At 38.9% G+C, this 21,539-nt stretch overlaps 1 protein-coding gene across 10 annotated transcripts in view; it reads right to left on the minus strand.

Annotated features, from left to right (window-relative positions):
- The window catches only part of LOC123773684 (RUN and FYVE domain-containing protein 2), a 47,609-nt gene that overhangs the window by 4,678 nt on the left and 21,392 nt on the right, over nucleotides 1-21,539 (minus strand). For 7 of the 10 annotated variants that reach the window (XM_045767519.2, XM_045767520.2, XM_045767524.2 and 4 more), the window contains 9 exons: nucleotides 18,964-19,142; nucleotides 18,715-18,824; nucleotides 17,706-17,913; nucleotides 16,927-17,084; nucleotides 14,461-14,638; nucleotides 9,557-9,817; nucleotides 5,130-5,227; nucleotides 3,821-3,884; nucleotides 1,890-2,042 (listed from right to left, as the gene is read on the minus strand). In XM_045767519.2, the coding sequence (XP_045623475.1) occupies nucleotides 1,890-2,042; nucleotides 3,821-3,884; nucleotides 5,130-5,227; nucleotides 9,557-9,817; nucleotides 14,461-14,638; nucleotides 16,927-17,084; nucleotides 17,706-17,913; nucleotides 18,715-18,824; nucleotides 18,964-19,142 (1,409 nt within the window). Of the gene's footprint in view, nucleotides 1-1,876; nucleotides 2,043-3,820; nucleotides 3,885-5,129; nucleotides 5,228-9,556; nucleotides 9,818-14,460; nucleotides 14,639-16,926; nucleotides 17,085-17,705; nucleotides 17,914-18,714; nucleotides 18,825-18,963; nucleotides 19,143-21,539 lie in introns of all 10 variants that reach the window. The other 3 variants (XM_069312464.1, XM_069312463.1, XM_045767526.2) reach the window with 1 other exon arrangement.

A 21,539-nucleotide genomic window follows, 5' to 3' on the forward strand; every position in this document is an offset into this window, starting at 1 on the left:
AACAATTAATCGGGCAGCATAAATCTGCACATATGGATGCAGATTTATGCCAAGATATACAAGTCAAGTGTTGAATGTAATGACACTTCCTGTCCTGGTGGGTCCTCAGTAACTTCCCAGAGCTGATGTGTTGGTGTAGCCTATCTTTACAAATTGCACTAGGCCACTGAGACCCATGCTGTCATATCAAGAGCCAAGACCAGAATCTGGCTCCCTCTATAAGATTCAAGGAACTTGGAAATCAGAATTCTACTCAAAATGATGAAAAATTCACCAGAAAAGTTAGGCAAAACAAAATGAGGTACTACTTAAAAGAAATAAATACATCTTGAAACAAACAAAACAAACGATCATTGATGCAGGTGAATAACCTTAACTTTGATAAACCTGACTGCCATTAGATGGCAGCTTTGATAAACCCGACTGCCATTAGATGGCAGCTCTGATAAACCCGACTACCATTAGATGGCAGCTTTGATAAACCTGACTGCCATTAGATGGCAGCTTTGATAAACCTGACTGCCATTAGATGGCAGCTAAAGTCACACCAGGGTCACAGCCAACAGTTCATCTCACCGACAAGCCACCAAAAGTGAACATTCTATGAGAAATGAGGAGGCACGCAGGGCAGGAATGGGGAGCCCACCAGTAAAAGGCAATTATTTACAGCTAAAGTTTTGATTTCTGGAGAACCCCCTAAATAGCTACCTGCAGCATACCCCAAACGTGCCATGGCCAAGAAGGATGGCTCTTTTTGAAAGAGCACATAAGATTAGCATCAAAAGAAAAGACATTAGGACTTACTTGTGAGAGATGACAGCAGGGAAGTAGGGGCCTAAGGTCTAAGAGCATCAACAGCGCGTAAACACCAATGTGCCACACAAGTGCTGGAGAATACTTAACAAATAGCAGGAAGCCAACACTGTCTGACCACCAAAAGCTTTGAGCATGTATATTAGCTGTGGAAATACAATAGTACTGGCAAACAAGACCATCAAAGAAGCAAATTGCAAGATATTAATCCAGACAACCTGTTTAAAAGGTTAAACATACTGCATACACAGGGCAAGAGCATCGACGTCAACAAGCCAAAATGTTGTGACAGAAAACAGGAGAAGCTTTTTCCCACACACAATAATAAACCCATGGAATTGCCTACTCAACAAAGCCATAAATACCAAGATATTACTTCAGTTTAAAATTCAGCTGGAAAAAATCTTCAGGATCAATAGGGGCATTTTTGACAAGCTACTGGCCTTCCAGGCTCCATTGAGGCCACTACAGTTGGTGGTAATCAAGTAAATGTATGTAAATTCAAACAGATACATCATAGAGCAAGTATAGACAGTCAATTGGCTGAACTGAACCACCTTCCTGGAAGAGTCTGGCCTTGGACCTAGGGACTTGGTTGAACTTAGCTGAAAGGAACAGCAGCACAAAGGTCCCAGCACAGTGGTGCAACCCTGACTGCTACAGATGAGTAGTTTTTGGCCAGGGCCTTGGATGACCTGAGCTACCATCTAGTTGTGTTGGTGCATCAAGGTTAGGGTTTTTTGCACACAGCAATGATTGTTTGCATTATTTGCCTCTAGAATCTTTTTCAAGCAGATGCTTGTTTTGTTTTGTTTTGTATAACCTTTCTGAATTGTTTTCATTAGTTTTGGGTAAATTTTGTATCTTCAAACTCCCTTGGCCTTGTAGACTATCAGATTCTGGTCTGGATTGACGATAGGCCAGTGTGAGTTTCAGAGGTCTGGTGCAATTCTTAAGGCTACACCAGCACACATTCTCTTGGAAAGTATTCCAACGGCTAATTTTGTTATATTATAAGTGAATAAAATGTTTAAAGGAATGTTTATTCTAACAAAATACTGACATTAAACTGGTACCTCTTGCTGCTTGGCAAGTTGTGCAACTTCCTGTTGAAGTTCGGCTTTCAATTCGCGGTCTTTTATCAGAGCTTCTTGCAAGGATTGTCGCCATTCCCTTTCTATTTTAAGATTTGTTTCTAATGTAGATGAAATGATTTCTTCCTTTGATATCTGAAAAATATGGTTAGGATTCATTTGTATTATTGAAATAGACATGATAATAGTACAAAGAAGCAGTAGCTTATGCAATCCTATTTTATGACCAGTGAGGAGCTAGACTGGCAACTCATCAACAAATGTGTCTGGGACAATCATATGCTTAAAGATAAACAGTAATCAACCTTGTGCACTGCTGGCCAAACTACACTGGTGTAGATGAATTTATCTGTGGATCAATAAAATTGCATAAAAACAAATAAAACAGGAATTAAATAAGTGAGTTCCATATCACAAACTTTTCCTGGTCATAGAAAAATAATTTAAAATCCACTTTCCCATCTTATTCCCACTGTCAAAAATTACCATCTTGGGTAGTTGGGCAGTACAGGGTATTGTGCAATATTTTTCACTTAACCACCCAATTTAGAAATAAAAGTGGTGAGAATCTAACAAAATATTTTCAGGTTGGATCCAAACCCAATGACATTGCATACACATGGAAAATTACTATAGCTTCAGTTATGCTAAAACTGTATATAAAAAAAAATCTTTTTGTAAAGTCCCTGAGAAGCTGGAGATTGCCTAAATGGATGGCATGGTACCAATTTTGGTCTTGGAGTCAATAGACAAGCAAAGTTTGCCAGTAAGTCAGCAATGTATTGCGCATATGTAGATTTTGACTTGACCATATGATAATCACTTAATCAGCTGTGTACTACTAGGTGTTCAGTTCAATTACAATGAATTATATAATTATAAAATAAAATACATAGGTTTGACGCTGATGAAATTCTAGTATACAATAGTCATATCTATTTAAATCTAGTTTAAACAATTCTATTTTATATTAATATAAAAATTCATCATTGAATGAATAGAAACATCTCGTTGTGGTGGACACCGCTGTATCTTCCCGAGACTACAGCTTGGAAGCAACCAAGTCTTGAGGAACACAGCAAGATTCTGGTCCTGGCTCCCAGTAGGTGTTCATGAGTCCTAAAGCTCTGGTGTGTTTCCCAAGGCTTGATTGCTTCCAGATTGTAACATTATGGAGTGTTGCACCATTTAAGTATTGGGAGCCCCTAAATAATTAATGAACAAATAATAAAACTATGGGCCTAAACATTTTGTCTCCACCGACTTTAGGAAGGGAAAAATGGGGGCCGACTCCCCTTTACGAAGGGCATGGGGAGCTAACCCCCACCTCTATATGACTGTCTAAACAGAGGGAAATTAGTTCCATCTGTTTAAACTAAATGAGGACCCAGCTACAACTTTTATCTGTAATACAGCATTAAGAGGAGCTCCAGTTGAAGCAGAAGACACAGGAATAAGGCTATACTGTATACATGTTCACAAATGGTGAGGCAGGTTCCATCCTTAACATCTAAGGATGGAACCTTCATGAACTCGATGGCATCATCGAGTCTGAGTGAACATGTGTATGAATGTTGTGTGCACAGACAAGTCATGAAACTGGACAATGTAAAATTTGTAATGTTATATTTTTAATAGCTACAGCTACAGTACTTTTTTTGTTTTATGCAGGTCTAAAGAATGGAATAAACCCAAATTAAGATCAAATTTAATACAGTATATATGGTGATACTCTGGTACAATATCCTTTAATTAAATAGAAAAAGTTACTCTGCTGAATAAAGAGTAAAGAATTACTCTGCTCTGCTGACAGTCCACTGAATATGTAAGACTTACACCACTGAATATTGTAGCCTTCAAAGAAACAACCCTGTACTCCTGAAATTCCTCCAGTTTTTATTTAGAAAACTAACCTTATCGCTGAGCTTCTGAGCTGTTTCCTTGGCAGCATCTTTCTGAATCACGCATTCCTCATACCTGATGGTTGAAATCTCCATGTATAAACTAAAAGATAGATAACTCTGAATATAAGTAAACAAAAAAAAAAAGAGGAAATAGAATAACTCACAGAAATGTGTCTGGAACATTTGAAATGGAAATACTGTATAAAAAGGGTAACAATGCTTCGGTTCATCCTGAGCTATTATCAAGCACAAACTTTAGGATGGACTGAAACGTTATCACCTATTTTGTGTATCTAAATATGTGTGTGTTTAGTGTCTAAAAGGAAATATAGTACAGTATATCATTTGATAATTTAAAATAAAATTATATTTGGACGTACTGTATTTAAATAATAAAGAACAAAAATAATTATTTAAAAATACCTTCAGAAATTGTATATAAGAGTTTAGATGAACAAAATTTGACAAACCAAATAAGGAAAGAGAGGCAACCAAATATGTGAGGAAATATTAAATTTTGGAGTGATAATAAAACTCCACCTGGGTATAGTTTTCTTTATTTGGCAATATTTGGTAGGTGTGGTACATTCCATGTCTTGAGATAATACTACACTGTTATCACAACAAACACTGGTAGAGTGAGGGCACAGCTTCAGCAGAAATGTGTTCAGTTTATCAGCACAATAATTATGTGATCATGGCTGCCTCAGCTGATAATGTACAACATTTAGCTGAAGGTTTGCCAATTTTTGTTTATCTATTTAAGCATTCCTACTTTTCCGATCAAAGACAAATCAGTCTATTAGGATTACATAAAAATGCTACATTAGAGCTTTATATTATGTATATGACAGACACCCATGACTATACAAATAAGACATTCTGACTTTTAATTTAGCAGTAAATTAGTTAAATTCAGCATATATATTTGTAATTCTGAATGTGTTCAAGTCTATGGTTATTGTGGCAGTTGATAGATACTATGTTGGAGGGCAAGTGCTGGAGTCCATGCAAAGTAAGTGAATGAGGGCAAATTAATGCACACAGCTGTACATAAATAAGCAATTCCATTATATATAACTCATTCAAGAGTAAGCCATCAAGCTATATAATTCAAAGATGTTCCTATCACAATTTACTGGCTGCATTACTTTCAAGCTCAAACATGCTGGTTGATTTGCCCACCCCTTGCTCTACCTCCCCATCTGCCCGTTCCTTGTCCACACTGTTAGTAGATGGCTCAAAGTAGGACTTGGATCGAGATATCTGTCCTGCTTGTGAGGGTTCATTAGAAGACTGGGGGCCCTGGAATACATACTTTGACTCCAAATTGCGTATGGTCTCTGCCATTTCTGCCGCCTTAGCCTCCAGACGACCGATGAGTTCAGTTTTCTGTTTTAATGAGCTCTCACATTCCTGAAAAACACATAGGAGAGGATACCAAAGTTTTCCACCCAGTTTTTCTTGTGTACATATTCCTTGCAGATTTCTCCACCTATGAGACCCACACACACAAAAAACTAAAGAGTGCAAGAATACAAATAAAATAAGTTGTAATGCATACAGCCTTTTCCAATTTAAAATTTCCATGAACCAAATGGTTATTGAGCGCAAGAGCCATCACACTAACAGTTTAACATAATTGAATCATTTAAAAATTCCAATCATAACCTAATGTGGCATATTCATACAGCACCAACATCTGACTTCAACCAGAAGTGTTAAAATTCAGAAAAAGCAGCATGGATGTCTGACACAAATTACATACAAGTTACAGAAAGGTCAGTAGTAAAAAATAATAGCAAAGAGTACAGAGGAAGTACAAGAAAGTATGTAAGAAAATAAAGAGATAATCTTATTAGTAAGACAACACATACTAAAGTTGTTGATATGCAAATCACAAGAAATTCTAATACTGGACTAATAATCACGTCATTCTCCATATATTTCTTTTTAAACACGAGACAATTTTCACAGACATGCGGCAAGGTCAAACGAACAAATTTTAACGAAATAAGTACTGCTTGTTCCTGGTCACAGTTTCCTTGTAGCCTAACTGTGTAAACTAAGTCTACCTGTATCAATCACTATCATGTAAGTCAAAATGCTAAACATCCTAAGAAGTGTCAAAATCCATTTGCTAAAATTTTAACAATTTCTCACTTTTGGCCAGAATGACTTGAAGATGTATGTTTACTATTAGAAGTGTAATTAGGTTCAGAATAATTTTTAAGATTAATGAGCATGCTACTGATTTTTGAGGTTTTCTCTTGCAGACGTTCCACCATTAAGCCCTTCTCGAAAATTTCCTGTTCGCACTCCTAGAGGACAGAGAAGGTGAGTGTTAGTAGAGAACAACAGAGGAAATAGACCTGACCCCTAATTCTTGGTGATTAATGCAAGCTATTATAACAAATATAGCAGAATTAGTGTTTTTACTTTTTAATTAATTTTTAGTTTAAATTTTTAAGAAAACAGAATAAGCAATGTCTGACCAAAAATTAGGGACCAATTTTGCATAAGCAAGCTCTCCAATACGGCATGCAGATTTAGCCCTTACCGTCAATTTTTAAGAATATTTTGTCAGCCACCGAGTGACGATCAAAATAGGGTACGGTATATATACGAAAAGTATGTGTGTATAAGCTTCATGTATGTAGATACAGTATGTAATTACCCGATTGCAGGTACTGGAAGAGAGCCATACTCGTGGTGTCCCTTTTACTTTATGAATTTATAATACTGAACTGTACAAAGTTTTAAAACTAGCGGTAGTTTTGGCACTCTTAACTTTCTCCTGAAGGTTATTTCATTCCCAACAAGTCTATTACTGAAAAAAATGACATTCTAAGTGTAGTTACAGGGTAAGAGCTGTGCTTGTGGTGTCCAGTCTTATTTACAATCTTTGTCATATGGCACCGTGAATCTACTGATGGCTTGGGCATCCACCACCTTGTTAAATTTTTCCAGCTATCCACAACCCTGTTTGCAAAAGCAAACTTTTGTATGTTTTTGGTCCCTTTCTTTCCTTTGCTTAAATCTATGGCCTCTTGCTCTTGAAGTTTTGTTTCATAAATTCCTCCTTGTCAACTACGTCGATTCTTGTCACCTATTATGTATGTGGTGATCATATCACTTCTTTTCCTTCTATCTTCCAGCTTTGGCATATTTAATGCCTCTAACCTCTCCTCATAGCTATTTTTTTTTAATTCCAGAAGTCATTTAGTAGTGTCTTAGCAGCCTTACTAGTTTATTGATGTGCTTCTTCAGATATGCACACCACACAACTGATGCACATTCTAATTTCAGCCTTATGAATGTTGTGAACAGTTTACAGTACTGTAAGAGCTCACTAATCTGAACCCTAGTAACCCAGACTTTTGGGTAATCTGGACAAAACTGAGTCCGAGTTTTGTCTATCAAACTTCACCAAGCTTGGACAGAAATCAGGGTTACTGAGAGTTTCGGCAGAGTTACTGAATGAAATAGGAAAACCTATGCTAACCAAAAAGCCAAGGGCCTTTCGAACGGTACAGTCTCAGCAGCTGGCAGTCAAAACGGACCTTGCAAAACTCATGTACATTAATTTTGAGTGTTTTGTTTGGTTAGGTTAATAAATGAACATTATTGAAGCCCTACATCAATCAAGCAGATGAACTCCAACAAGGTAAGCTAAAATTTCTGTTACTGTCACAAAAGTACTGTAAGTACTGTATTGTAGATTAAGAGCCTTCCCCTAATCATGTAGATTTATTTGTATTGTGTGTGGGAATACGAATTATGTTTGTTGCTGTACAAAAAATTACGAATCTGTTAACTTTTAGACCTTCCTGTTAAGAAATTCTGCTAATCCAGATATCTGGTTAGCTTGTAGAAGGGTGAGCCCCATATGATCTGGATTAGCAAGTGTAGATAGTACTTAATATTTCTCCGTCCATATATTTAAACATGTTTTTGAAATTTGTTGACCAGACCACACACTAGAAGGTGAAGGGACGACGACGTTTCGGTCCGTCCTGGACCATTCTCAAGTCGATTCTCAATCCACTTGAGAATGGTCAACATACTTTAGCCACGTTATTGTGACTCATCGCCTGCTTTTTTTAAATTTGCTAGTACAGTATAGCATAAGTTCCTCTCACACCTTGTGTGTAATCCACTGGTGACAGTTTACTACTCAGAATTATCCCTAGATCTCTTTCTTAAATATGATATGGCCTTTTTTAATTTGAGCTAAAACTAACCTAAAAACCTAACTTGGCCTAACCTAAATAGGCCAATTATTCCTCAATATTTTGCTCCCTATCATTGGTGAAACTATGCCTGGCCAGTTAGAAATTCACGATATCGATAAAATATGTTAATATTATTAATGGCGAGCTATATTTTCAAAATATATATTTATGCTGTTAGAAAAACAAATGTAGCTTACTAGGCCAAGTAGTGCAGCTTTGGCTATTAGGTACAACATACACACACATATACCTTCATTCACCTAACCCCACACAAAACCCATTACCCCAAATACACATCCCACAGACATCCCCTCCTCCTCCTCCTCCCCCCAACCTGTAACATAAATGGTTGCATTTAATATTTCACATACAGCGAGTCAGTCACACAGGATATTGGCGGCATCAGGCTGTTGGCCCTGAGTGCCGCCAACCTTTCAAGTGTTAATTGTTCACAGGTTGAGTAGAGGTCAGGTCGCATCAGGTGACCTCGCTCTCTGCTATGCTGATAATTGCAGACGGGTGGCTGTGTTTCCATCAAACAAGCCTCTGTCTAGGTGAGGTAGGAAGATAGCCTCTGGCTATCTCCTGGTAGGCAGAGTTTAGCTTCTGATTTCCCCCCTTAAAAACCCGTGGAACTGTACATTTGAGATAGAGAAGAGATTGATATACAGGGAGAGAGAAGCCTCGCTACACCAGAGAGGTTCCAGCAGCCCAAACTACGCCTGTTCCAGGCCAGGTGGGGGGACTGTTTGTCAGCTGTATCACCCTTCCATGATAACCATCTTATAATCAGAGACTTTGGCAAGTGAGTGAGTGTAAGGTTGACGAATATTTGGCATTCTCCGATTTAAGTGTTGTGTAATTTTCAGGGACAGTCAGCCGTAGTTGCTCTCAATTTCTTGTGTGGTGACTTAAATTCTGCATTAGTGTTGACATTTGAACATAAAAGTGAAATGGTTGAATTATGATACCCATAAGAGTGAATACGTATATAATGATAACATCTAATTGATTAACTTACTTTTTAAATTGTCTTTAATTCTGATCCCTAGATCTTGGATAGTGAAAGCTAGTAAGAGCACTCTGAATTATACTTGCTAAAGATTATGATGTAAAGATTCTTGACTATATGATTTACATGCTTACCGTTGTTACGTGATAACATCAGAAAATAGTGGTACAGATAAGTTCCATTCCTTGTCTTATAAATAACTCTGGAATGGATGGTGGCAGCACTTTCTACCACTTTCCTTCAGCACTTTTCTTCCCCTCCCATTTTCTCTCATTCTAAACTTTCCCTTTCTCCTGACCATTCCTCCTCACTCCTCCCCTTCCACCTCTCTATCTCCCTCACTCTATGAGTTTTCTTCCTTTCTTTCTTTCTCCAATTTCCGACACATTACAATGGTGGTGTTACACCACCTATAGTATATACCTTAACTGAATCACACTTACATCCATCATTAAACAATTAAATTAAAACATTATTGATATATACTGTAATGCTCACCTGTAATTTCCGGTACATCTCCAGATTGATAACTTTGATATCATCCAATTGCTGTCGTAAGGAGATAATTGTATCTTGCTTCTCGTGAATGTCTTTCTCTAGCAATTTAGCAGCCATCTCACTTTCAGCTTTCATCTGAATTTGAAGCTCAAGCTCTTTTTCTACTTGTTTCCGATGAGCACTCTCTTCTTCCAGCTGCCGCTTCAGATCTTGCATTTCCTCCTCGCAGCCAATCACACTAATGCGACTTGCTTTTTTGGCCTGTTAAAAATACTGTATTTGTTTGGGTATAATGAGATAAGTATATTTGTAACTAGAGTTATTAATTTTACACATATATTTATTGCTAGTGAGTTAGGACACTGAATAAATATTTTAACTATTTATGCTTCCTGAATTGAGCCCCTTGTTTGCTTCCTTATGCAATGCTCCACTGCACAGTGAACACAGCAAATTTCCAGCCATGCTAGTGTGACCTTATCTCTGATACAGCAAAGAATTTTTCAAATGGACTTACGATCCAACAATTACACATACAGCACCTCTGAGAAACAAACCCTGGTCCTAGCAGTAGTTATGGAGGAAACAGAGATGACCTGCTTGACCTGCTTGATGGGGTTTTGCGAGTTGTTTTACTCCCAAACCTGGCCCTAGGCTTGACTTGTGAGAGCTTGGTCCAACAGGCTGTTGCTTGGATTGGCCTGCAACCCCACATATCTACCACAGCCCGGCTGTTCCGGCACTCCTTGAAGAAAACTAGTTTTCTCTTGAAGATGTCCACGGTTGTTCCGGCAATATTTCTTATATTTGTTGGGAGGATGTTGAACAACTGTGGACCTTTGATGTTTATACAGTGTTCTCTGATTGTGCCTATGGCACCCCTGCTCTTCACTGGTTCTATTCTGCATTTTCTGATGCAGACCCATAATCAACCTTTCTGACACATGGACAACTGGTTGTCCATGTGTTTGTCCATTTAGTTGTCCAAATGCAGTGATTTGGCATTTATGACTTTGGCAAGTAGGCAGTTCCATGAGTTTATAACCCTATGGGTGAAAAAGTATCTCTGTTTTCTGTCCTACATTGTGACTTGTTTGAATAGGTGGTCTGGATCAATATCCTCCAAATTATTCAGTATTTTGAATCTTTTGACAAGATCAACCCGGTCATGTCGGGTTTGCAGAGTTGTTGGCCCTGTAGCATTCAACTGTTCTTGGAATAAGAATCAATTTAGTTTTGGAATGATTTTTGTCAACTGATATTCAAATTTCTCTAACGCACATGTTTTTCCAAAGATGTGGTCTCCATGTTTGTATACAATATTCCAAATGGAGGGGCACCAAGGATTTATACAGATGAATAACTATCGTCTTTTCTTTGAAGTCTAAGGTTTGTTTTACTGTCCCTAGGGTTTGGTTACTTTGCAACTTTCAGTTGTGGGCTATGATTCCAAGAACCCATCTTGTAGATGAATTCCCTCACTTCTGTTTATTCTGTGAAGAAGTCCACTGTCAATGCCTCCTCCAGTGGCTTTGTGAGATGATTTGGTTGCCCCAAGGTAGACCTCTTCATGCTGGTGTGGAATTGCAGGCGATGAGTCACAATAACGTGGCTGAAGTATGTTGACCAGACCACACACTAGAAATTGAAGGGACGACAACGTTTCGGTCCGTCCTGGACCATTCTCAAGTCGATTGTGATGAGGACAGGTAGGGACAGGCATTAAATAGGCAAGAGAGAGCTGAGGAGGAAAGCCAGGTGTAGGGGATAGTAGTAATGAGAACTGCAGCAGGCCTATTGGCCCATACGAGGCAGCTCCTATTATAACCACCGAAGGAGATAGTAATAGGAATAAGAAGAGGAAGGCAAGGGAGCGTAGAAGACAATGAACAGAAAAAGGGAGAAGAGAGAAAGAAAGGGAAAGAGAAAGAAAGAAATGGAAGGGGGAAAGCTTATGTTAAGTCACGTTTGTTAGAAAGATTAGAGCATTTGAGTATATACTGTGAAAGGGAAGAGTCCACAGCAACAAAGCCAGGACTCAAGTTCATGTTGGGTACATTGTTAATAAGAGCCGATTCTACAAGACGGCGTCTGTGTAGAGTAGAGGCAGGAAAGATTATTTTGGAGGAAGACCAATCAATGGGATGATTAGAATCCCTCACATGGCAGAAGAGAGCATTGTTAGTGTCAGCAGACTTAACACTTCTCTTGTGTTCTTTAAGTCTGTCATTCAGTGTACGGCCAGTTTCGCCAAAGTATTGGAGAGGACAAGATGAACAGGAAATAGAGTAGACACCAGCAGCATTAGAAGCAGGAGGAGCAGTGTGAACTAGATTGCTACGAAGTGTGTTAGTTTGTCGAAAGGCGAGTTTTTCCCCCACCTGGTGTGGAATTGGCTTCTGTCCCTCTTGGGTGGCACCGTTCTCTGATCCCGAGACGTGCAATGAACGTCTTTCGGCTGGACTGGTTGTGGTGGGGTTCATTTGTCTTTTCCCCCACCTGGTTTAGTTGTTGCTCCGGATGTCGTTGAGCAGCGAGTCATACTCGACTCCCTACTAGACAACACATACTGGCTTGGACTCTTGTTTCCGGCTCTTCTGACCTGGTGTCTGAAACTGGGCATTTTCTCGCAGCTCTGCCTCTTTCAGCTGGTCAGCCTGGTGACATACCTTGCTGGTTTGACCTTCTCCTCTGCTCTACATATCTGGAGTTTCTAATGCAGGTCTTTTGCCATTTGTACAGCAAGCAGGTGGCTGGGTTACTGGGGTTCACGTGTCTCTTCGTGGTGGCAGTATGGCAGTATCTGGTGGTTGTTTTGCCTCTTTTGTCTGTTCACCTTCTCTCTCTCTGGTGTTTGTTCCAGGAAATTTGTTCACATATCATACATGTCTTTAATAGCCATCTGCCTGATACTATCACCTATTGTCATTCGGTGTTGGCACAGCTGTTGTTGCTTGCATTCAGCATCATTATGGTTTCGGTGCCTTTCTGCAAGTTATCTTGGGCATTCTTTGACATCCTTCATGCTACTTCTGAACTATCTTGGTCTTTTGGGGAAAGCCTTGATCTTTGCTTCTTCCCAGTTGTCCCTTTGGACAGGGATGTCTTTTTGGAAGAGTGTTTTTGTTGGCTCTTGCCTCCAGCTGCAAGATTGAGTACATTCATGCTTTCCTCCAGAGATTGGGTTTTGTTCCTTAATCCTTGGTGGGCACTTTGTTTGTCTGCTGCCTTCTTCTTTTCTGATGTACATTGAGTCTACTGGTTTCAGAGAGGGTCCTTTGATGATTGATGCTTGGTTGGTGCATCCAGGGGTGCATTATTTGTTGCGCATGGTGGCAGCACTTTGTCACTACCTGTGTGCTACTGGTTCTGCCCTGTTTTCCTTCGTTCCTCTTCTGAGGTGTATTTTCTTCTGGTTGTTTGTATGTACATGGAATTGTCTGTGATTGTCTCCATGTCATGGGGCTGAATTTTGGGCTTCAGACAGGTTCCTGGCAGCCCATTGTTTGGTCCAAGTTGTTGGTCCCTGTCAGCTTGTATGGTGTTGGACTATGTTCCCAGCTTCTTGTACCTTCTTTGGAAAAGTTTCTGCCATCACTCGTCATCCCTGGTAAGTCCCTTTTTTTTCTTTTCTCTGTGGTTAGTTAGCTTCAGGAGGCCTCCAAGAAGCTTCTATCCAAAAACCAGCATTCAGTGTAATGAAACCAACCTGTCCTCTTAAAAAGAACGTCGCTTTTGGCCGTTTGCCCGTATGGCCGAATTTGGACGTAATTTGAAAATGAAAAAAAAATTAAAATAAATTTGGGATTTCTTTTTTCAACAACAGTAAGTTAAGGGTCCTCTGATAGGTTAGGTGGGCAGGAAATTCTCATAAAGTTTCAAAACGTTATGAAAAACGTGAATTTAAAGTGTCCTCTTATAACCTCTGCGCGTAAGGCGGACGACTCAAATAGAAAACGGAACACGACGTCACTTTTGTGAGTCGATTTCATTTCAAATTACGTCCAAATTTAGCCATATCGCGCATACCAGCCAAAAGTGACGTTCTTTTTAAGAGGACGGGTTGATGAAACACCTCTTTCTGATAGAGCCCTGGTGGCTCCCTGATTCCCACCCTCCCTACCAGGTTCATCAGTTTTCAGGTTCATTGTCTATTAGCTCTGGACTGACTACTGGAGGATGTTGTGAGTCAGGGTTCTGGACCACCTGGTCATAACTATCAGTACTAGTTTCAAGTGATTAATTTGTTTTGCCTGAACAGTTTGCAGAGTTGTTTTGATGTTTCAATGTTTTGTTTTCTATAAACTATGCAGTTGTCTGTAAAGCTTCAATAACTTTCCGGATGCTTTGTCATTGAGGGTGATGAGGATAGTCCTCTGCTTTTAGAAGCTCTGCGAGGGAGCTAGATATTGGCTTTGGTTCCTGGTAGGCCAAACAGGATTTCACTAGTGTGACCCAATAGTGGGGAGCCATCTCAACAAGATAGCTTCAGGGAACCACCAGAGCTCTATCAAAAAGAAACATTTCATTACATTTAATGCTGGTTTTGTATTCCCTTCCTCTCTTCTACCATTCTTTCCTTTCTTATTTCTTAATACAAATATTGTATTTTCTATAAATATTTTGGTTAATATTTCCCAAATCGTAATTTTGTTTCTTTTTAATGAATCATTTTATGTTTTGCTATTCTTATTTGCTGTCTTCGCTTTCCCTCCATGTCTTCACCTGTGAAAATCTTAATCCTTTATCTTATATTTCCCATAAATTCCTTCTAATAATATGCCATTTTATAACTAATAATCACCAGCAATAATGAAATAAAAAAATTATACACAACATAGCAACACATCAAATTTCCCTTTGCCTTATGAGCTATTTGGTTATTGTACAGTAATTTTACTGACCTCCTTATCTATCTGTTCTTGTTGCTGTTGGGTTGGAAGACCCTTTTCTTTACGTAGACGGTCATTATCATCCTGCAAATGTATGATGGAATTTTTTGCAATGGCCAGGTCTTCTTTCATGAGTGCATTTGTGGTGGTTAATGCCTCCATTTTTGCCTGTAAGTTGGTCACCGTGGCACTGAAAGTGTTGCAAGTTATCAATACAAATGATCTTTATAAACGCAATACAGAAAACTCTATAATCAGGTCTGAGCAGGATGTGGGTAGTGTCAGATACTACATATGCTCAACGTGCTCACTATGACAAATAATTCAAGATGCAATAGAGTCTTCCATACGCCAATAACTTTATCCTATTGCAAATCAGAATAAAACAGAAACAGTATTTATTTCTTAGTCTTAATAGCATAGATAACTTATGAACAAATATTATATTCCCCATTAAAACAATATAGTCTCACCTTTTTTTTGCAACTGCAAGGCCATGTTCTGATGCAAACAAATAACATTGAGCTGGTATGCCCAAAGAAAGATTATTATATACATACACACACTGTACCTTCCAAAATCTGAATCATATCTTTTTTTTTTTTTTACTACTGCTCATCAAATTTGAATTTTTCTTCTAGCAAATGATGTAATACTGTACATGTTTTGGATATTTAAGCACATAATATACTGTATAAATGAAATACATGTTATGAAATATCCTTTTCTGGTAGACTTTCAGTAGCTATGCAATATTTACACACTTGTACCTTTAAGCCTAAGGGCTGAAGTAAACTTCTTAGATTCACAATATGTACTAGAAACCAGATCAGAATGTGGCTCTCTCTCTGAGGTGAGGGGAGCTTTGGGATCAGATGTCTATCCAAAACTAAGAAACTAACCAGATTTATCATAGGAAGCATCATCATGCACAATGCACTACATAAAGGCATTTATGATGATGTAACACACAGTAAAGGAGGGGCCATGCCTCCAATAATGTAACAACAGGAAAAAACACCAGTACCTACCCGCCAAACACACCGAAACTACGACGTTGCTACAACGTTCATACAAGTTTTAACACCTCCTAACCAGTTATAACAACCAATATAGCAAGTTGTAACAACGTTCTAATACGTCATAAACACGTTAAGCCAAGAGATATAACTTTATTACAAGTTTTAACAAGCGGAAAATAGAGACAGTTACGGTTTGTTTCCAGGGTATCAATCCAGACCAAGCAGGGAGGCTGGGCACTAAGTGCATGTCAGGAAACACACACTGGCCCCCACCCTGGGAGCACGTGGCTAAGAAAGGGATAAGCTGACACAGACAACACCAGAACTGTCCATTACACTACACATCATCCCATCCCCCATCAATGCTTGGCGAGGCTGCAAGCAGAGCACATACGTGACTACCTCTACCCTTGAGGCTCACAGAGCCAAAAAGTCCATGCACTTCCCAGGGTAAGGAACTTGAGAGAAGAGGAACCTCAACAGAAGAGGGCATCTGAACCTCCTCTGGGAAGAGAGCCCTGGTTGAAGTAAGGGGCAATGCTAACAACAATTAGGGAAGAGGAACCATGGCCTCAGTCATAGTGAACAGTAAATCCAAGCACACACACAAAGTGAGGCACTAGATATGCACATGAAACAAAAGAAACAAAGGAATTGCTTCCACATCTGACACTAACTATCCAAAGGTAGGCGAACACTTATCTAGAAAAGATTTTGGACCCAGCAGAACTGTGTGGCACTGGACAGAAAGACACCAGGCGAGTGAATGATTGGGTGTGCAGACTGGAGCTTCTGGTATCCAGGTCTATCATCTGGTAGTGTGTGCTACAAATCAGTCCTTTGAACTGGGTAATGAATGCTTACATAGTTAGAATTAATGTTGTAAATGTGATCCATGCAGTTGCCAGTTTTGGTGCAAATGTACCATTCTGGTGACCTTTCCTTATGGTTACTGTGGTGACCCTAGATACCTAGACCTCCCCCATTACTCTACTGAGTAGACGAGATTCTGGTAATGATGGTCTTAAGGTAGAGGTCAGCAAATACTGAAGATCTGACGAGTACAGTGGCACCTCGATTAACGAGCGCCTCTATCTACGAACATTTCGAGTAACGAGCGAGCCACTAGCAGAACATTTGTCTCTACTAACGAGCTTTTCCTCGATTAACGAGCGTTTCCGCTGGTTCTCGGACATCTTTTACGACAGTTTTGTTGCCGTTTCGCAAGATGAATTTTCCACATGACAAGCTCGGTGCCGGAACGGATTAAACTCGTTAATCGAGGTGCCACTGTATATCAGTGTGTAGTTTAGGAAGATACTGAGGAGACCTTCCCAGAAAGAAACCTACAGTACTGGTATTTTACATAATTTTATTTATGGCCTTAGCAATTTGAAATTAAGGGCAACAAGTCAATAACATAATACGAAAAATTAAAAATATTAAAATAACATACTTCAGATGGCGATTAAGTTCTTCTATATAATTCTTCTGGTCAAGCACTGTGGTCATGTCTGACTGCTCTGGGGAATCATCTGGACTTGTGTCACCTCCTGCATTCCTTAAGTATAGTGAAAAGTCAATTACACCCATCTGGCTGTCCAAGTCTTCTTCCTGGAAACAAAGGAAGTAATGATCATGCAAATATAAGGCATTGAACCTTTAGAGAGAGTACTTTTCTGAGCAGAATTGTTTGGCAGTTCTTATAAACATATAACAATGGGTGTGACAGAATGATTACCTCAAAATAACTTTAACCCTTGCACTGCTCACCTATTTTCGGCAAAAACGTCTTGGTGCAATTGTCAAGGACATATTTTTGTTATTTTTACAAATGTTCGGGTAAATTTAATGTCAAAATGTTTCCAAAGTCAACTATTTCCATTTCAAAACACAAATAGTAATGAAAACATTAAAAAACATTAAAATATAGCCAAATTAAAAAACAAAAAGCACAACTCTCTGAGCACCTAAAGGCGCTTTGCGCAGTGCAGTGGTTAAAATTAAAATGCATCAAAATGACTAGATTGCCATTAGTAAGTAATTTCTGAACAATTTTCACCCTAGTCTGAGTTGTTAGAATTCTTATCATTTCCAAACTATTTCCCATCCAACAATTTAAGTTCTGCTGTATTCATATTTCCTCAACATGCAGAATTTAAATGTGTTAATTATTCATTATAATTTATTAGAAACACAATGCAGGACTAGCTTACAGCCAAGTACTTTACAAACCTTAACACACAAGTTGCAATCAATGACATTTAGTCCTACAAGAAGCCCCATAATGACGATAGCCTCATCTGCAAGCATCAGGGCACCATTTTCATAGAATTCTGTCAGCAAGTCATCCCTTCTTTCGATTAACAGTCGAAAATAGTCGGCAAGCTTCTTCTGCATTAGTGCTAAGCGAAGCCAAGCACGTGCTCTTCCGATATGAGTTCTGCAAGTAAATATTATTTTACAGTATTATATAGTACACAATTATTGCGTGTGTGTGCGTGTGTACATTTTGGATAAAATGGGAGACCTGTAATTTATTTTAAGCTCTTTTTGTTTTAATACATCTTTGGATAGACTGACAAAGAAAGAAAAATAGAACAGAGGTTAACTATTTCAAAATACCCACATGATAAGAATTACATAAAATTCTAAGATTCACATAAAACAGTGTGCTTTAGGCAGGTACATCTTGCATATTAAATCAGTGATTTTTACATCTCCTGTGGGCAGAAGTGGAAGGGTTTACAGAGGCACATAATGAGCTCAGGAACTTAACCCCAAAAGTTAGAGTCTTGCTAAGCTAAGCAAGTTAGTCTTGATGAGCTAGTTATAATACTGAATGCACATCGTCACATCAACAATGGGCTCGAGATTGGCCACAAGTACAGTTCATAAATTAAGCAATTGACTGATGTGGAGAACTAGTGCCACAAATAATATGTTTATCTTGCACAGTGCCCCCCCCCCCACATAAGAAAACACATCCATACCGAGTGACAAACCCTCAAGGCCATGAACTAAGCATCAAAGTGTTAAAGGGCAGCTATGGACCCTCCTCTGGGTACCTCCAGCGACCTGGTGACTATCCATTTATCTTCATATAACTAACTTTTATATGTGCAAACTCAATCTACATGAGTTTTTCTAGGAACACATCCTCTGTGAAAGACTGAGGGCCGACTGTACTCCAACAAGCACAACTAAGAATGGAAAGTCTACCTAAATAAATGTCATAACCTACTTGACTGTGGGAAGATCCCGCACACTGGCAGTGATGTCCTGTGCCTCGTAACTCCACTTTTCAACCATTTGAAACAGATCCCATAATTCCTTCTTTGGTCCCAGGATACCCTGAAATAAGATAAATAAAGAACAATAATTCAAAAGACAAAAAAAAAAATGTTTTTCCTATTTTTGTCTTATTCAAAAGTTTTTTTACATACTGTATTTTGTCCATGACTCCTTCCTTAAATACATTATGAAGACTCACCCTCTTAGGTTTAAGCCCATGGCGTAAAACATGTTCCAAAACAATGAAAAAATGTTGAAGCGGCACGGAATCTGAGTCAAGCTGGCGTCCAAACTTGAGTGATGATTCTATGAGTTCTTTGACCACTAGTTTGCAGATATTTACAAGATTGCTACGCTCAATGCTCACAGGGTCCCGCTCTGAAGACAGAAGAACATATAATGTAAATTTTTAGGATATTATCAAAGACCATAATTTCAAAATGTTAATGACATACACAATACAGTAGTCTAATAGGACAAACACATATATAGTGCATCTTGAATACAGTACAATACTGAAATTTTGTATTGCAATTGTTTATATTCTAATGTAAAGTCCTGTAACAGCTTAATATATACTGAATATAAAACCTTTTATTATTAAAGCCAATAAGCAAATATTAAATTTCATATAGAGCAATTCCCTACATATACTGTATGAGGTCTTGCTGTGTAAATTACAAATAGCCTAAAAATATAATTCATAAAAACATTATAATGATAGAACTTGGAAAAACTCAAGTGTTGAATGTAATGAAGTGCCCTTTTCTGATGGGCACCCAGTAGCTCCCTGAGCTTAAGTTGGGATCCACCAACACCAAGCCTCAGCAAAACATACAAAATCTTTGAGACTCAACCATCACCTAATGGAAGCCAGTACCATAATCTGGCTCATTCAACGAGGCAAGGGAAGCAGGGAATCGAAGATTAACCACAAAAACTATAATAAATGCTCCAGAAAACAAAAGCACCACAAAATGAGTAACTACTTGAAGGTAAACAATGCAAACAATCATCGTCAGACAGTAACTATGCTAATCTTAATACACCCAACCTCCACCAGACAGTAGCCCAGGTCACTGGGGGTGCCATTGAGCCTACAATCTACCTCTGGAGCCACCTATGCCAAATTCCCAACCTACAGGAAAGAAAGGGACGGGGTTGGGAAAGTGAGCTACTGGTAGTCCACCCTTCATTAGCTCCCCACAAGCTTACTCATAACAACCTATTGATAGAGACGACAGATTTTCTGGAAAGGAAAGAAAGATTAGTAAAATAGAAAGGGAAAACTGGGCTTATTCATAGAAGAACATCAGGAAGGAGGGATCGAGGCAGAAGAATGTTAACTATGGGCCAAACATCGAAGTATAAAATATATGTGAAGCCAAGGATATCCAACAAATAAGAAGACCAAAAATCTGTTGAATGATTAGAAGCTCAAGGCCTTCGACATATGCTGGCAAAGAAAGTCACCAAAACAGAAAACTTTAGCATATCATGAAAGTGAGGATACACAAATGTCTGGCTAAACTGACCCACCTTGTGAATAGCATGGTAGAAGTGGGCCTTGGAACTAGGAACTCCAGAAACTGGGTTGACAAACAAGGTCTCAACCAAAGAGCACAAGTATTATGCAAATAAGGCTACAATGTGACCACAAGACAGAGCACATGATACACTCCCCCTGGTTGGACAAACCAATCATAAATGACTAAAAGGCCCCCCTCCAGAAGGCATAATTCTCATGCTACGCTAAGAAAGAAGAAAACGGCAGGAAAAAAACAATCCCATGGTCAAAAGAATATCTCTGCCAACACAGAGAATAAAGTTTCCCAACCCTACAACCAAAAGCAAAATCCAGAAAAATAAGCTACCTTATAAACAAGTCCTCAACCATGGAGTAAATTCAAAAGCGAGGCATAAGACAAGAACTTCCATACATAATTCAAAGATCAGGAAGGCTCCAAAGGAGTGTGAGCTGGTCTATGATGGAAATATACCCAAGATAGTCAGAGAAAGGGTTTACCCCATACTGTACAGTAGTTGGTTACGGAAGTTCTTCAACTCCCCAATTGTCCTCTCATAACTTGATCTGAAAGGCTGTTGCTTGGAAAGCCCACAGGCCCACATTTCCATTATAACTTGATTGATCCAGGACTTCCTGCAGGTTCTTGTCCAATTGTCTCTTGAAAAGCTCCACTTGTGTTCCAGAAATATTGTTAATACAGTATTTGGTGGGAGGATGAAGAGCCATGGTCCTTTGATGTTCAGACAGTATTTTCTAATTGTGCCTCTGGCACCTCTACTCTACACTGGGTCTGTTCTCAAGTTTCCTACCATATCATTTGATCAAGTAAGTTGTTATTTTGTTGAGTATATTTGAGGTTCTGGCATCCCAATATCTTCCATGTATAATACAGTATGTACAGTACCATGTAATTCCTCTCTCTTCTTTCTCGAGAATAAATTTTCAGTGCTTTGAGATGGTCATAATAAATTAGGTGCTGTGCTGTGTCTATGCACGCTGTATATGTTCTGTGAACTCCTCTTACACTATTTTAGAAATCCATTCAGTATTGAAAGGGTGAAGTGAGTACCAAGCTGTATTCAAGGTGAGAAAGCACTAGCGATTTGAAACGGAATAGCAGTGTAGTGGAATCCCTTGATCTGATGGTTCTTATAATCCACCTGTCGTATACCTGCCAATGATTCCAAGGATCAACGTCCCCAAGACAAAATCTTGTCTCTGAACAAGGCCTCTTGATTATTAGTCTG

This window comes from Procambarus clarkii, chromosome 72, assembly GCF_040958095.1.
Source record: "Procambarus clarkii isolate CNS0578487 chromosome 72, FALCON_Pclarkii_2.0, whole genome shotgun sequence".
Classification (NCBI taxonomy): domain Eukaryota; kingdom Metazoa; phylum Arthropoda; class Malacostraca; order Decapoda; family Cambaridae; genus Procambarus; species Procambarus clarkii.